We start from the raw sequence: 17261 nt of genomic DNA, 5'->3' as shown, positions 1-17261 counted from the left end.
TGAATTCTCAGAAACGTGCAAGAGCACTTTGCCCAGATCAGTGGCCAGAGACCCCTGCTGGATTCTGTTTAATGACCCCAGATGTTTCTGATTTCAGAGGCTGGAAAGAACCATGTTTGCATTCAGGAAGGCGCATGAACTGAAGCTCCTTTCTGAAGTCCAGTACAAGCAGTGGGTAAGGCCATAGGAAGCACATTCATTGCCCGTTACCTATGCTTCATTCTGATTTAACATCGAGGACACCAGAACAGGAAAGTCAGAGAGAGCCTGCTTGGCATCCCCTCCTCGGCATCCCCTCCTCTTTTCTCCTTTCTTCCCTTATATGTCTCTTCTCTTACACATCCCCCCTCCCCACATTTTTAAAGGATTTTTTTGTTTTGTTTTTTGAGACAGGGTTTCTCTGTGTAGCAGTCCTGGCTGTCCTGGAACTCTCTCTGGAGACCAGGCTGAACTCAGAGATCTGCATGTCTCTGCCTCTTGAGTGCACCACCACTAACCGGCGAAGGATTTCTTTTTTATTTTATGTGTTTGAGTGTTTTGCCTGCACATATGTATGTATAACATGTATGTGCAGGCTCGAAGAGGGTTTTGGCTCTCATGGAACTGGAGTTATAGATGGTCGTTTATGACATGTGGGTGCTGAGAATTGAACCCGGATCCTCTGGAAGAATAACCGGTGCTCTTAATTGCAGGGCCTTCTGTCTAGCCCTTTTCTCTTCTGTCCTTTCCATTCAGCTTCTCTCCCTTCCTCTACCTCTCTCTTCCCCTTCTCTCTGCTCCCCATCCTTCCTGGGTCCCTCCCTTCCATCGTCCTTCCTCCCATCTTCTCCTCATCAGTCCCTTCCCCTCCCCTCCCCTCCCTCCCCTCCCCTCCCCTCCCTCCTCTCCCCTCCCCTCCCTCTGCTCTCCCTCCTCCTCCTCCTCCTCTCACCTCTGCAGTGTTGGTGCTGTGGCCCCAGTGCTGGGGAGGCAGAGACAGGCAGGCTCCCTGGAGCTCATCTCTCCAGTGCAGCTGCTTAGAGGGGCCCCAGTTCAGTGAGAAGCACTATCTCAGAACATGAAGTGAGGGCTGGGAGATGGCTCGGCCGGTATGTGCTTGCTGTACAAGTGTCGGAACCAGGGTTTGGATCCCCAGCACCTACATACATGCCTGGAGTTCTAGTGTGCTTAGGGGAAGACAGGATGCCCAGAGGAACCTGGCTACTTAGATTAGCTGTGAGCTGAGCTCTGGGTTTAGAGCTGTGAGGTGAGACCTTGCCTTAATGAATGAGGTGGAGAGATATGGTTGAAGCTAATATCAGCCTTGGACCTCCATATGCACAAGTACACTATGCATGTGCGCCAGCATGTATATATGTACCCACATACATATGAGCACATACATATATACACATCACACACATAGATACATGCAAAAAAAAAAAAGAGAGTAATTGTAGAAAGCACCCAAATCAACACACACACACACACACACACACACACACCCCTATATCAAAATGCACATGTGTACACTCATACAAACTCACATATGTAACTTAAACACACAAATAAACGTAAAAATCACAAGATTATTCTGTATTATCTCATAGTCTGTTGGGTAAAGTTATTCAAACTTTTTTTTAAAAAATTTATTCTAACTTCTTACCTTGATTTTTGCTTATATGTCCAGAAACATCTACTTTAGTCTTCTCTTTGGCATCCCACCCTCCAGTCATGCCAAACATGAATTTCCTCTCGTGCCAAGCCGTCTCTGTCTTCAGCCCCTTGTGCAAACTGGTTGCAGAGCCTTGCCTTTTCCGGTTCTGTGTTTCCCTGTCTTTCTGTTTCTCCTTAAGTCTGAGCTTCCTTTCCTGAAGTCCTTCCTCGTCCCTGCCATACACAGTGCTGGTCCTTCTGCCCTGCACTCCTGTAGCAGGTGGTTCCTTTTCTGTGTGCCACAGAGCTCGTGAGCTTGGAAGCTCTGTGGGCAGGGAGCAATGTCTGATTTGCTCAGTATTAAATTTGGCCTTTAACGATGCATAGTAAATGTACTTGCTGAAGGAACTAGTTACAGACTGCTATTCATTGGTTTTTTTCACAATACTGTAAAATTAGACTGATACTAGTTTTTTCCCCCCTATAATAAACTAGTATGGATACAAGTATTTTGAACAGATAAGATTTTCTTTCTTTTTTTTTTTTTTTTTTTTTGCAGGGGGGGGTCGTTATTTTTTAAAGTAAAATTTAAGACTCAACACTTCCATGATTCTTTGTTTTGTTTATTTGTTTTAAAGACTATTTTTATGTGTGTGAGTGTTTTGCTTGCATGTACATCTTCACATCACATGTGTACCTGGTGCTTTAGGAAGCCAGAAGAGGGTGTTGGATCCCCTGAGACTGGGCTATATACTGTTGTGAGCCAAATGTGGATACTAGGAATTGAACCCAGGTCTTCTGGAAGAGCAGCTACTGCTCTTAATCCCTGAACCTTAACCTCTCCAGCTCCCCACCCCACGCCATGATTCTTGTTATATAGTGTCAAATTACGTTTTGAAAAAGTTATACCAGTTAAGTTCATTGAACGAATACATGTATTTCCTTCTGAATCTATAGATACTATTTTTACCTTTATTATGCTCTAGTTAGTGGGTATGGGTTCTAGCTTAAATTACTTAGACGCTCTGCTTTTCATCCTTTTTCTGATGAAAGGAATATCATTACTCTGTGTATATATGTGTCATGATACATGTATGAGGAGAGTGTTTTGGGAGGTGATTCTTCCTTTCAGTGTGGGATCCCAAGAGAGAACCTTCCCTGCTGAGCCATCTCTCTCCTCAGCCCTCCTCTATGATTTTCTGATAGTCCTATGGGTAGGAGCAGGGGAAGGAGGAGGAATTCTAGTTGCCCTTTGTGCTCCTAGCAGCTATGGTAAAAGGTGTAGTGGGAAGACTGTTGAGATTATTGTCATAAATAGTCTTTATATGCCTCTATTCATATATATCATTTTGCTTTCCAGTGGCGCTTTACAGTGTACTTTGTCTTTCTTAGATTGACTTGTTGCTGCGCCAGGACCTCTTTAAAGAGGCTTTGCAGGTGGCAGAAGATGGGACGGAATTGTTCAAGGACTCTGCAACAATGTGGCAGCTGAAGTTGCAGGTGCTCATTGGGGCAAAGAGCCCCGATGTAGCGATGCAGTTTGAAGAAGCCTTTGCACATCTCAAACCCCAGGTCCGGGAAGTCTGTCTTTCATGTTTCGTTCTCTTTATTATTTTATGTGTATGAGTGCTTTGCCTGCATGTATGTCTGTGTCTCGTGTGTGTGCCTGGTGCCCAAGGAGGTGTTGCATCTCCATGTTGGTGTTCAGGCTAGAACCCGGGTCCTTTGTAACCACAAGTGTTCTTGACCATAGAGCCAACTCTCAGTCCTTATATTTTACTCTTTTTGGAAAACTGGCTTGTTTGTTTTATTTTTTGTTTTTAAAAGATGGAGTCTCATGTAGCCCAGGCTGGCCTAAGGAGAACTTTGAACTTTGACTCTTCTGCTTCTACCTCCTGAGTGCTGGGACTTACAGGCACGCTTTCCCATGTCTGCTTTATCTAGTGCTGGAGACTGAAGCCAGGGCTTCGTGAGGCTAAGCAGCACTCTATCCCCTGAGCTGGATCTCCAGCCCTCTCTCTGAAAATCTTCTAAGGTTTCAGTGAAAGCTCATTTGTAATATATTGTCTAAAGAGAGCAGACCCTGGAATAATTGTGGTTAAATGGTAATAGTTTGCCGGGCGGTGGTGGCGCACGCCTTTAATCCCAGCACTCGGGAGGCAGAGGCAGGTGGATCTTTGTGAGTTCGAGGCCAGCCTGGTCTACAGAGCGAGATCCAGGAAAAGGCGCAAAGCTACACAGAGAAACCCTGTCTCAAAAAACCAAAAAAAAAAAAAAAAAAAAAAAAAATTACTTCTATTTCTAGTCTGTATTTGTAAGTTTATTAATGTAAGATTTCTCATTCTGTTTAAATGTCTTACAAATGAGAAATAGTAATAGAATATTTTCATATCTGATCATAAACTGAACTTGAAATCACAAAAATCTAAACATTAATGTTTTAAACTTACTTTGTAGAAAATCTTTCTTTTCCTTCTTTTTTTGGCTCCTCAGCACAGAATGTCTTCACGTATCCTTGGCTGTTGTAGAGCTAGCTCTGTAGACCAGGCCGACCTCAAACTCCAGAGATCTGCCTCCCAAGTCCTGGGATTAAAAGCGTGCGCCACCACTGCCTGAGTAAATCTTTTCTTTAGTGACTGGGAAAATGTACTGCAGAGGGGGAACAAAATACATTACTGCTGTCTGTCCCTCTCTACACCGTGAAGATCAGGCAGGCCACCCCAGATCAGTTTTTTTTTTAAATATATGTATATAATATTTATTATTATGTATGTAGTTCTTATTACAGATGTTTATAAGCCACCATGTGTTTGCTGGGAATTGAACTCAGGACCTCTGGAACAGCAGCCAGTGCTCTTAACCTCTGAGCCATCTCTCCAGCTCCCCCCAGATCAGTTTTTAGGAAGTAGCTCCTCCCAGACCACAGACTTGTGACCTGGGTAGCTGTGGGGCTGACTGGATGTGGCTTTTCGTCACTTGTTTAACTGAACGGTGACTGCTAATGATGGCTATAGTCAGGATCCCCTCAGAATTGGACTAAATTATCGAAGCGTTGCTCTGGGTGACTTGGCTAGGGGGCTGCAGTGACCGTCTTCATAGTGATGAGTTTTCAGAGCACAGTGCTGAGAAACTCAAATCTAACAGCTGTGTGTTTGTTTGTTTGTTTTTGTGAGCAGGTTTGCCTGCCCTTGTGGATTTCTTGGGCAGAGTGGAGTGAAAGTGCTAACAGCCAGGAGGACACTGAAGCAATCTTTAAGGTACAGGCTTCCTCTTCTGACCCTCGTGGTGCAGGAGTGGGTGTTTCATATCTCAAGTCTCCACTTACTTAGTGGTTCGGGGTGGGTCTTGGTAACATGTTTTGATGTCACTAAGTTCCTTTACACAGCTTGTCTTTGTTTCTTTTCTTTTAACTGTAGAAAGCTATTTTAGCTGTCACAGGTGCCAATTCAGTAACTCTGAAGGAGAAATACCTGGATTGGGCTTATCGAAGCGGTGGCTACAAAAAGACCAGAGCAGTGTTTAAAAGGTACTCCCAGGTGCTCACAGTGGTTTCTAGTCTTCCTGCCCACACTCAGCCCTTCATACTAAGCCTGTGTGGATTAAAAGTAGTGTCTGGAGGGGTAATCAGAGGGACTGTCAAAACTTAACTTCCTCTTTCTGTTTTTGCACAGTTGAAGCAATTCATACACACAGGGGAAATGACAGTTAGCTCATTGATGACTGTAATTGTCACTAGTACAAGCAGCTCTGTTAGCAAATCATTTCTTTTTCTTTTTTTTTTCTTTTTTAGTTTTTCGAAACAGAGTTTCTATGTGTAGCTTTGCGCCTTTCCTGGAACTCACTCTGTTGCCTAGACTGACCTCGAACTCACAGAGGTCCGCTTGCCTTTGTCTCCCGAGTTCTGGGATTAAAGGTGTGCGCCACCACTGCCCAGCACAAATCATTTGTTTTTAAGGCAGTAGGGATTGAGCTCAGGGCCTTGCACCTAGACAAGGGCTGTACACTGAGCTGTATCTCTAGACTACTACATTATTTTAGTACTTGTCGTCCCCCCCCCCCCCCCCCCCCGGTTTTTCGAGACAGGGTTTCTCTGTAGCTTTGGAGCCTGTCCTGGACTAGCTCTGTAGACCAGGCTGGCCTTGAACTCACAGAGATCCACCTGCCTCTGCCTCCCGAGTGCTGGCATTACAGGCGTGCACCACCACCGCCTGGCAACTTGTTTCTTATATAGTTGATGCTACACTATAATCCCAGTTTTCAATACCGTTGCTAAGCATTAGACTGTCTCCTTCCTCTTTAGGAAAGCATCTCCATAGCAGCAGTTATTTAAAATAGATGTGTGGAGCCTCATGTGTACAACATGCCTGTAAACCCAGGAGACTAAGTCAGGAGATCATTTGAGCCTAGTACATAGAAACCAAACAGGGCAACATAGAGAAACATGTTATTAAAACAAACAAATGAGCAACAACAAATATGTGTATGGGAAATTGTTTAAGGGTGGTGAAGGGTCAGTCACTCCAAATTGAGGCATGGGAGTGACTCCATCAGACCCAGTTTTGCCTGAGATTGCTGCTGAGTCTCTGTTAAACTGCCTGTTGTGGAAGCAAAGCCTGGTTATTCATGTTTATAGAATATAATATATATAGTTTATAAATATAAAATAAAATATAAAATATATAGTTTTTATAAAAGGCTTCTGACTTTGTGGGAACTAACATTCACCCACTTTTTAGTTTACAGGAAAACCGTCCATTTTCAGTTGATTTTTTCAGGAAAATGATACAGTTTGAAAAGGAGCAGGTGAGTATTCTAAGCCCTTCCTGCTGGAAACAAGGCTCTGTGGTTATTACTCAGGGCAGCATCTTTCATTTAAACTTTAGTTAGAGTGGAGTGCAAACTCCTGGTCCCTTGGTTCAGCCTCTTTCCATAGAGCTGGTAAGAATGGTCATTAAGCCGAGAGAGGATGTATGTCTGGAGAACAGGAAGCTTCCCTGCTAGGCTGGGTGACGCAGCTGCTGCTGGCCTCCGCAGTCCACTGTTCTCTTGGCTTGGGCTGTAGAGTGAGCACGTAATTATTGTTTCTGATGGTTTTAACTGTAACTTATGAGGAAAGTGAAAAGGTAGGAGAGTCTCAGTTAAATAATACACAGCTCAGGGTGGTGTGTAGTGTTCGTCTTTAATCCCAGCACTCAGGATCTCTGAGTTTGAGGCCAGCCTGTTCTATGTAGTGAGTTCTAGGCCAGCCATGGCTATATTATAGCAAGGTCTTGGCTCAAAAAAAAAAACCCCAAAACAATCACAAAACAAAACAAACAACAAGGTTTCTCTGTGTAACCCTGCTGTCCTGGAACTCACTCTGTAGACCAGGCTGGCCTTGAACTCATAGAGATCTACCTGCCTCTGCCTTCTGAGTGCTAGGATTAAAGGTGTGTGTTACCACTGCCTGGCATTTATATTTTTAATTAGTTAATTTTGTAGTGATGAGGATTGAATTCAGGGACTTGCTAATGTTAGATGAGAGCTCCATCATTGAGCTACATGATATCTTACTTAAAACAAGAACAAATTTCGGGCGGTGGTGGCGCACGCCTTTAATCCCAGCACTCAGGAGGTAGAGCCAGACGGATCTCTGTGAGTTCCAGGCCAGCCTGGTTTACAGAGCAAGTTCCAGGACAGGTTCCAAAGCTACACAGAGAAATCCTGTCTTGAAAAAACAAAAAAAAAAAAAAAAAAGAAAGAAAGAAAGAAAAAAGAACAATATTTATTCTAAGCTTATCCAAAAAAGTATTCATTATCAAATTTCCTGACCATGGTAAATTTGGAATATGTATACATATGTATGTATGTATATGCATATATAAATTTGGAATATATATATATGAATATGCATATATCTGCTTGTCTCTGCCGCCTGAGTGCTGGGATTAAAGGTGTGTGGTACCATGCCCTGCCTAAAAAAATGCATTTTAAAATATTGTCAGATAGCTGGGATTGGTGGCACACGCCTTTAATACCAGCACTCAGGGAGGCAGAGGCAGGCGGTGAGTTTGAGGCCAACTTGGTCTACAAAGTGAGTTCCAGGACAGCCAGGACTGTTACACAGAGAAACCCTGTCTCAAAAAAACTAATAATAATAATAATAATAATAATAATAATAATAATAATAATAATAATATTGTCAGATAGGGATGACAGAGGTGACTCAGGGGTTAGGAGCACTGGCTGCTCTTCCAAAGGACCTGGGTTTGGATCCCAGCACCCTCATGACTTCTAGCAACTGTAACTCCAGTTCCAAGGGATCCAACACCCTCTTCTGGTCTCCATGGGCATTGTGTTCCTGTGATGTACATATACATGCAGGCTAAACACTCACATAAAATAGAGAAATCTATAAAAAAAAATTCTTAAAAAGTCAGAGTGTGCCACCATACAGGTTATATATGCTAACATATATATGCTAACATGCATTCTTCCAAAAGAATTATAATTGTTTATAGAGATAGTCAGCTAAAATTTCCTCATAGTTTCTCTAAGTATTCAGCTTTTTTTTTTCCTTTGATTTTGGTATTTCATCTGGTATTTATTTTTATTTGAATTTTGAAAAATTGCTAGTGAGATTGAACTCCTGTTTTCATGGTTTTGACCATTGTTGCTTAAGTCAAGTACCTGTTATGCTGAAGTATAGTATAGTCTTACATGATGAGATAATTTAACATAATATTTAATAACCACTCTCTGGATTATTAATATAATAGTTATGCTGTGGGCAAGTCACTTAATTTTAAGTCTTAGCCTCATCTATATAGGAAGGCCCTCTGCATGCTAAATGAGTGTGGGACATCTAAGGCCCAATGGGATATTGGAGAGGAAAGAATATGTACTGAGCAGTGTATATTATGATCACTTAGCAAAGTGTTTTTACATATTTATGCATGTGAGGTTAAACTGACTTCATATAATGTGGTTTGGTAAGGGGAAATTTGAATAAGGAAAATATTTTTTTCTAATTTTTTTTAAATGGTGCTAGGGATTGAATTCATGAAATAGTTACCTTTTTTTGTGTGTGTGTATGTGTTTGAGACAAGGTTTCTCTGTGTAGCTTTGCGCCTTTCCTGGAACTCACTTGGTAGCCCAGGCTGGCCTCGAACTCACAGAAATCTGCCTGCCTCTGCCTCCCGAGTGCTGGGATTAAAGGCGTGCGCCACCACCGCCCGGCGAAATAGTTTCTTTATACTAAATACTTTTTGAAAAAGCTTTTAAATTGTGTGTGTGTGTGTGTGTGTGTGTGTGTGTGTGTGTGTGTGTGTGTTGGTATTTATACAGGAGTGTAGATACCCTTGGAGGCCAGAAGACAGCCTTGGATCCCCTGGATTTGGGGTTATAGGTGTTTGTGATCCACAGGACTTGGGTGTTAGGCTAGGAACAGGACTCACGTCCTTTGCAAGAGCAGCAAGTGTTCTTAACTGCTAAGCAGATCTCTCCAGCCCCATACAAAAGACTTCAGTGAAGCTGATGGTGGTAGCTAGGAGACAAAGGCAGGCGGATCTCTGAGTCTGAGGCCAGCCTGGTCTATAGAGTGAGTTCCAGGACAGCCAGGACTACACAGAGAGATACCCTATCTTGAAAAACCAAAAAAGGAAAATAAAAAAAAAAAAAGGCTTTAGATGATATTAATCTACTGTGAAAATGCATTCAAAGGAATACATTTAATAGCAGAGGTGGAGCTGGAGCCTAGAGGTGCTGTAGTAGGGTGCTCTCCTAGCATGCACAGAGCTCTGGCTTTGGTTCCCAGTGCCACATAAACTGGGTGTGGTGGTGAACACCTGCTGTCTCAGCACTTAGGAGGTGGAGACAGGTGGATCAGGAGTTCCAGGCCATCCTTAGTTACATAGAGTTCAAGGACAGCCAGAGCTACAAAAGTAGTGCCCACTATTCTGTTAGGTTATAGCCTGTCGCCATTGTAGAGGTGGGAGGACCTGGGAGAATGTGGGAGAGGTGGACTAAACTCTCATGCAGTAGCCAACCTTACTTGGAGCCTCGGACAATTTATACTCAGGTTAAGACAGGTCATATGAGTAAAGTTCTCATGAGTTCAGACTGTATACAGTCTCAAGGACAAGCCAACATGGCAAAAAATATGCTTTCCATAGAGGCACATAAAGGATAATTGAATAATAACAGCAGCAAGCATTTCCTGCCTGCTGCACCTGGGAAAAGCATGAAAACACATTCCAAGAACAGTTCTGTGCTTTTGAAGACACTGAGGTCACAAGACTCTGTCTTGTTTTCTTGGAGTGTTCTCACAAGCACTCAGAATTCTCCTAACTTGACTCCATTCCTGGACTGTGTTCTGACATAGCCCACACTTTGTTACCTGTAATGGTGCTGAGGTGCTTGCCAGGTGAAGGAGTACTTAAAGCCAGAGGGCTTAAGGAACTTGAAGATCATGTACTAATATTTATGTGTTATTGTGGTATACGAGTTTTAGAGCAAGGTATGGTAGCTCATGCCTTTAATCCCAGCACTCAGAGGATTGCTATCAACTCTGTACCAACCTGGGCTACATAATGAAATCTTGTCTCAAAAAAAGAGAAAGGAAGGTGTTAAGGTAGTCGTAACTCTGTGTCAGAGCACAGATTCTCAAAGGAGGAAGTCCTAGCATAGGTTATAGAACTGTCTGTTTATTTTTTCATTTAAATTCCACTCAGCCCCTCAAGGGTTTCAAGTGTTATTCCTGTGACACCTCACAGGTTCCACCCTGAATATAATTAGACTTTTTCCTACGTCAGCAGGGCAAAGTGCTTTCCTGGTTGACATTCACTTTATTCTGGTAAACGTGTTTTTTTTTCCTGGTTGTATGTATGTATGTATGTATGTATGTATTTATTTATTTATTTATTTATTTTTATTTATTTTTTTTGTTTTTCGAGACAGGGTTTCTCTGTGTAGCTTTGCGTCTTTCCTGGAACTCACTTGGTAGCCCAGGCTGGCCTCGAACTCACAGAGATCCGCCTGGCTCTGCCTCCCGAGTGCTGGGATTAAAGGCGTGCGCCACCACCGCCCGGCCTGTATTTATTTTTTGTGTGCCACAGTGTGAGTGTGACATTCAGAGGACAACTTTGGGAGTTGATTCTCGGCTTCTGCCTTGTGGGTGCTGGGGATTGAACTCAGACCGTCACGCTTGGTGGCAGGTGCCCTTGGCTGCTGAGCAGTCTCTGAAGTCTTGTTCTTCCTCTTTTGGGATAAGCTGAGAACTAGGCTGGTTTGCTCTTTCCCCTTCAGATACCTAACAGAAGTTGCTTAAAATACAGTCGAGATGGATTTATGGTTAGACGATGAAGCCAGATCTCCTGGTTGTTTTTATAGGAACCCTGCAAGATGGCAAACCTGAGGGAATATTACGAGAGGGCGTTGAGAGAGTTTGGGTCTACAGATTCTGGTAAGTAAACTTCAGTTGTGTGTGTGAGCGATGCACGTGCAGTCTCTGGACTGGTAGGTGGGTAGAATAGTGTTTGTGGTTTGCACCTCAGGCCCTTCTTAGAACAGTTCTACAGTGCTTTTCCTGCCTTCTTCTCTTGTGGTTTTTGAGACAAGGTCTCGCTCTGTAGTCTAGGCTACCTTGGAACCCACTACATAGCCTACACTGGCCTCAAACTCCTGCCAATACCCCTGTCTCCACCTCTGTAGCATAGGATTTTACTTACAATTGAAGTTTGCAAGTTCTCATATCCACTAGTTCTCTTAAGGACTCTGGATCAGACAAAGATTTGCTTGGTTTTGGTCTCTCTCTATTTTTGGTTTTTCCAGACAGGGTTTCTCTGTGTAACTCTGGCTGTCCTGGAACTCCCTCTGTAGACCAGGCTGGCCTCAAACAGATCCGCCTGCCTCTGACTCCTGAGTGCTAGGATTAAAGACATACTCCACCATGCCCAGCCTTGGTTTGGGTCTCATAAAAAAGAAATTTATGTGGGCTGGTGAGCTGGCTCAATGGCTGAAGGCACTTGTTTCCAAGCATGAAGACGTGAGTTGGAGCTCTTGAGCCCACACGGTAGATAAAAAGGACTGACTTCCTCAAGTTGTCTTCTGATCTCCACATGTATGCCATGCCATGAAGGTGTGCATGCACACACACAATATAAAATAAACAACTCTTTAAAAATTATGTGTGCTGGGATGTAGTGCTTCATAACTATAATCCTCTGCTGCAGAGGTGGAGACAGGAATATTGCCAGGAGTTTGAGGCCAGTCTAGGCTATGTAGTGAGTTCCAGGCTAGCCTGTACTACAGAATGAGACCCTGTCTCAAAAAATCAAACTAAATCAGATGAAATCAAAACAAGTATGTATAAACGTTAGTATAGGCCAGTAGTCACGGCTGGTCATCACAGTGGAAAGGAGGGTCTGTGAGTGCTTAGTCAGTTATACTGGGGCTAGTCTGCTGTGGCGGGGGGTGGGGGGCTGACTAGATAACAACAGTGTACGGTGCCCTTTAAAGCGTAGAAAGGAACCCGGACGACGGTATCCGTGTTCGCCTTCAATCCCAGCACTCTGAAGGCAGTGGCAGGTCCACAGAGCAAGTTCCAGGACAGCAAGGACTCCGATCTTGAAAAATCAAAAAAAGTAGGCCAGCATTCAAGAGATAGAGGCAGGAGGATGTCTGTGAGTTCCAGGCCAGCCTGGTCTACAGAGTGAGGTCCAGGATAACCAGGACTACACAGAGAAACCCTGTCTTGAAAAACCAAAACAACGAAGTAGAAAGGAGTTTGAAAGTTTTCACTGTAAAGAAATGATGAACGTTTGAGGCAATAGACAGGCTTAACTTTATTTAAACCTTACACAATGCTTATATGTATCAGTATTACATGGTACCTCATTTTATTCATATATTCTAAATTTTTACTTATATTAATTGTATGTGTGGAAGTTTCTTAGAACTTGTTAATTGGCTTAGTATTAAATAATTGAATTTGCCTAATAGAGCCTTCCCAGCTTTCTAATTAGGTTTACAGTAATTTTTTTGTTTCCTTTTCAAGATCTGTGGATGGATTACATCAAAGAAGAATTGAGCCACCCCTTCGGCAGACCTGAGAACTGTGGGCAGATCTATTGGCGAGCCATGAAAATGCTACAGGGACAGTCAGCAGAGCTGTTTGTAGCTAAACATGCCATGCATCAGGCTGGCCACTAGCGAAGAGTACTACCAATTTGGTGAAATTGTATTGAAGCCTCTAGGACAGTTTGTAGCAGGAGTCAGTGTATGAACTGTTGAGAAGTGGCAGACAGGGTAGCCGATTGATTTTGTAACATACTTTAATTTGGCATTAATCTTTGGTTCCAGAAAAGAGAGCTGCCGCTGCCTGTTAAATCTAAAATACATGGAAATCGTACGCTTGAGTTTCATTTCTTGTTCCAGGACAAGCACATACAGCTCTAATCCAGACTAGGTCTGATGGAGCCAGTGCACACGCAAGAGAAAGGATAGTTTTGTGTGTTTTCACCTTGTTGTGAAAGCCTGTGTGATGCCTGTGGAGACAGGAAGGACGAGGGCAGTGCTGAGCTGAAGCAAGCCATCTGTAATCCAAATGAGGTTGAACCTAAGTGACTTGGTTTCCCTGTATCAAAGTTGGATTTGTACTTCTAGATCATTCAAGAAATCAGGCCTTCCTTCACATGCAGGAACGAAGGGAGACTTGGATGAGGAACAGAGAAGGAGGTGCTGGGTATAGCGGGGAGTTGTCCTTTAAGAAGGTTAAGGTAACGCAGAAAGTTATTTTCTGGGTTGGAGAGATGGCTCAGAGGTTAAGGTTGTTCTTCCAAAGGTCCTGAGTTCAATTCCCAGCAACCACATGGTGGCTCACAACCATCTGTAACAAGATCTGGTGCCCTCTTCTGGCCTGCAGTCATACATGCAGACAGAACACTGTATACATAATAAACAAATCTTCAAAAAAAAAAAAAAAGTTATTTACTCCAAGGATTGACAGGCCAAGAAGTGTTTGTATAGAGGAGGCCCAGCAACAAAAGGAGTGGGGAAGTGCCTTAGTGGGAGGGGTGGAGGGTGGAGGGGAGGAGGAAAGAAATTGTTTGGAAGCAATCCTTTCACTCTTTGATACCAAGGGTAGAAACTAAATCTGTATGCATTTGACGCATGTGCTTTACCATGGAGACAGCTCCTCAGCCCTCTTACTTTCTGTTTTGAGCTGGTCTCACTAAGTTCTTGCTGGCCTTGAAAGTACTCAAGTCTAAGCAGGCCTTGAACATTCAATCCTCCTGCCTCAGCCTCTCAAGTAGCTGAGATTACAGGCCTGAATCACTAGATCTGGCTTTAACATAACATTTTGATATCACTGGGAAAGTATTCAGAACAAGTTACTTAATATTAAGCCTTCATTAATGTTACGTTATTTCTCATGTTATTAAATGAACTTAAAAAACACCTAAGGAATTCATAGCATTCCATTGTCTTACTTTATTAATCCCCTGTGGTTAGACCTTGCCATTTATTATTTGTTTTAATTATAAATGCTGTTGGTGAGGATTCTTGTCAATCTTTGGTCACATCCATGGGTGCTTCCTTAGGGGACTTATTTGACAGTGAAATTGCTGGATCTAGGTGAAAGACAGAATACTGATGTTTTTCTAGTTTGCTCTTTCCAGCAGCATGTGAAAGAGACAACACCTTTGTCTGCACTAGGTATTACATATTTCATTTTCATCAGTTTATAATTCTTTATTTAGTAGATGAAGATAGATCATTGTTTAAACTACTTTTTCTTACTAATTTATGTTTTAAAAATGCATTGAGAGTTTTAGTATTTTGTTTGTCTTTCATGTCTTATAAATAAGTTTATGCTTCCTCTTCCCTTTGTTTGGTGTTTTTGATGCCCAGAAGAATTTTTATGATTTCCCATCCCCCTACCCCCCAGTACTGATATCAGACCTAGGGCCTCACAAATACTAGGTAAACACTCCACCACTCTCCACCCTCGGTATTAAAGTCTCTTGCCAAAGACAACTCAAGTAGCACTAGGTAGCTAGTCAGATGGTTCTCTGTTTGGTTCATTCTATGACCCTTAGTATATATTGAATTCTTATGTAGGTTAGAGTATTTAGTACATTTTTATTTTGAGCTTTTGTTTGCTTGACATTTGCTTTTTAAAAATTTAATTTTACATGTACGGCCGTTTTGCCTGCATGTATGTCTGTGTGCCATTTGCATGTCTGGTGTCCTTAGAGGCTAGAAGAAAGTGTCGGAATTACCTGTGGTTGTGAAGTGCTGGGAATTAGACCCAGAAGGCTCAGTTTTCTAAGTCTATTTATGTGGTGTTTTAGGAAGAGGTACATGTTGCTTGTAGGATAGAGAGCAAAGAGGATGATCGTAGGCTCTTTTAGGAGCAAGGGTACCTTTGGGTGGGTCACCTAGTCTGATTATGCATATCATGAAAATGCATCTCGCTAGTTCAGCGACAGTTATGTTTATATCTAAAATTAAGCAGTCCAGTTCTTATTCACACTGTTTACTTTTCTTTCTTTTTTTTTTTTTCTTCGAGATAGGGTTTTTCTGTGTAGCCTTGGCTGTCCTGGAACACTCTCTGTAGACCAAGCTGACCTTGAAATCACAGAGATCCTCCTGCTTCTGCCTTGAGAGTGCTGGGAATAAAGGCGTGTGCCACCAATGCCTGACTTTTTTTGATACAGGGTCTCACTGTAATCCTGGCTGGCCTGGAACTCATCCGGAGCAAGCTGGCCTCAAACTCACAGAAATCTGCCTGCCTCTGTCTCGCCGCCAAGTGATTAAAGGTCTGTGCAGCTATGAGGGGCCACACTTGTTACATCTTAAGTGCTTCAATAGCCCCACGGTTACCATGTTACTTAGTACCGATAATAGACCTTTTATTTCCACTCTTGCAAGAGATTCTGATAGGAAGCACAGTGACAGAGGCAGTCAGATTTGAGGAAACTGAGTTGTGGATCAGCACAACAGAACACACATTAATTGGCCACATTTCCTTCTTTATAGGAAAGTATATGGGGGGAGGAACAGACATTGAATATATTTTTTTAAATATTTATTTATTTTATGTATATGAGTTACCTGTCTTCAGGCACACCAGAAGAGAGATCCCATTATAGATGGTTGTGAGCCACCATGTAGTTGCTGGGAATTGAACTCAGGACCTCTAGAAGACCAGCCAGTGCTCTTAACCACTGAGCCATTTCTCCAACCCCCTAACATTGACTATTATGTGTCAGCTTTACCCTATTTTCTTCCCTTAATGCCTTGTGTTGTTTATAAACACATTCTCTGGGGTAGATAAAGTTGAAAAGACTCACGTATGTCCCAAAAGACTGAGAAGGTTCCTTGGTGAGCAAAGCTAGAGTTTAGGTAGTGCCAGAGGCGGGGGCAAGGTGGGGTGGAGTAGGGTGGGGTGGTAGTGGTGAAATGGACAGTTGTCTGGTTTTTCCTGGGGACATGTGAACAACTGTCTCTTCACCACACACCAGCACTTCCAGTAGACCATACCAAGTGTAGCCTAGGGAACCAGTGAGTTTATGGGGGTTACTTACAGGAGCACGGTTGGTTGAAAGGCACCACTGAGAAGTCCATAAAAGCTCTGTTTCTCCTCATCTCTCAGGCAACTCCTGAAGTCTCTCTCCCAGCACTATTTGATTGCTTATATAATATTGGGGTGGGACTTCCTGAGTCTTCAGAAGGGAGTGCATCAGTGAAGGCTGTCTGCAGTTGGACTTTCCCCTCCAAGTCCTGCCTGTCCTAGGTGCCACCTTATTTGCTCTGAGACAACAAGGAGAGTGAGCAGGCTCTGGTCAGAGTCTGTCACAGGACAGAATGTTTAGGGTCCACACAATGTAGGAGTTTTTGACCAACTCTCTTGGTGTTGAATGGATTAACCCTAAAGACCATCCTTAACTCAGGGTGGGGGACCTGGTTGCTGAGTTCTCATCCATTTGTGAATAAGTTATAGTTGAATTGCATCCTAGAATTAGAGAAAAACCTGTGAAATGATAGGGTGAAAAGTGGTTGGAAATTCAGAGGCATTTTTATACCATCAGGCATACTCGGGCCATTTTTGTGATGGGAATTCAGGTGGTAAAGCTGAAAGACAGCACTTGTTGGGTAAGGATGATACTTGCCATTTCAGACCCAGCTAGTCATCCAGCCTTAAGCCTTACACAGGTAGTTGCTGCCAGCATCAATACCCCAGAAGTTTAAACAAGTACTGGACAGTGGGGAGTACTTGTCCTGTCAGCACATGATGTCTGTCAGCGCCTCCCTGCCCAGGCTTCTTCCTGACAGGAATCCTTTCCCCTTGACCCGGAGTAGCCACTGCTGAGGACAGACCTTTGCAATAGATTCTTTAGCTGGCAGCCAGATCCTGGGAATCTTGTGGCTAAGCAGCTTCCCGGGTGTGGAACCTTAGCACACCTGGAATCTCAGGCAGCTGTGGTCAGGTGCTGGAGACCACATGACTGCCTCAGGCCAGCAGCTGTGGAGCTTGCAGGAGCTTCCCCCAGCTCAGAAGTGAGCTCTGCCAGCACCTGCAGCCCGGGGTGGGGTGGGGTGGGGTGGGGTGGGGGTGGGGAGGTGTGGCCAGGTGCAATGGA

At 43.3% G+C, this 17261-nt stretch overlaps 1 protein-coding gene across 1 annotated transcript in view; it reads left to right on the top strand.

Annotated features, from left to right (window-relative positions):
- Utp6 (UTP6 small subunit processome component) overlaps positions 1-13024 on the top strand; it is a 37278-nt gene extending 24254 nt beyond the window's left edge. The window contains 7 exon segments of the mRNA XM_059271309.1: positions 98-175; positions 3028-3207; positions 4812-4892; positions 5052-5161; positions 6372-6438; positions 11005-11077; positions 12671-13024. Coding sequence (XP_059127292.1) covers positions 98-175; positions 3028-3207; positions 4812-4892; positions 5052-5161; positions 6372-6438; positions 11005-11077; positions 12671-12825 — 744 coding nt within the window. The 3' untranslated portion in view covers positions 12826-13024.
- The last annotated feature ends 4237 nt before the right edge of the window (positions 13025-17261 follow it).

The sequence above is a fragment of the Peromyscus eremicus genome, chromosome 8a (assembly GCF_949786415.1).
Source record: "Peromyscus eremicus chromosome 8a, PerEre_H2_v1, whole genome shotgun sequence".
In the NCBI taxonomy this organism is placed as follows: Eukaryota; Metazoa; Chordata; class Mammalia; order Rodentia; family Cricetidae; genus Peromyscus; species Peromyscus eremicus.
This window is presented reverse-complemented; position numbering and strand designations above follow the sequence as displayed.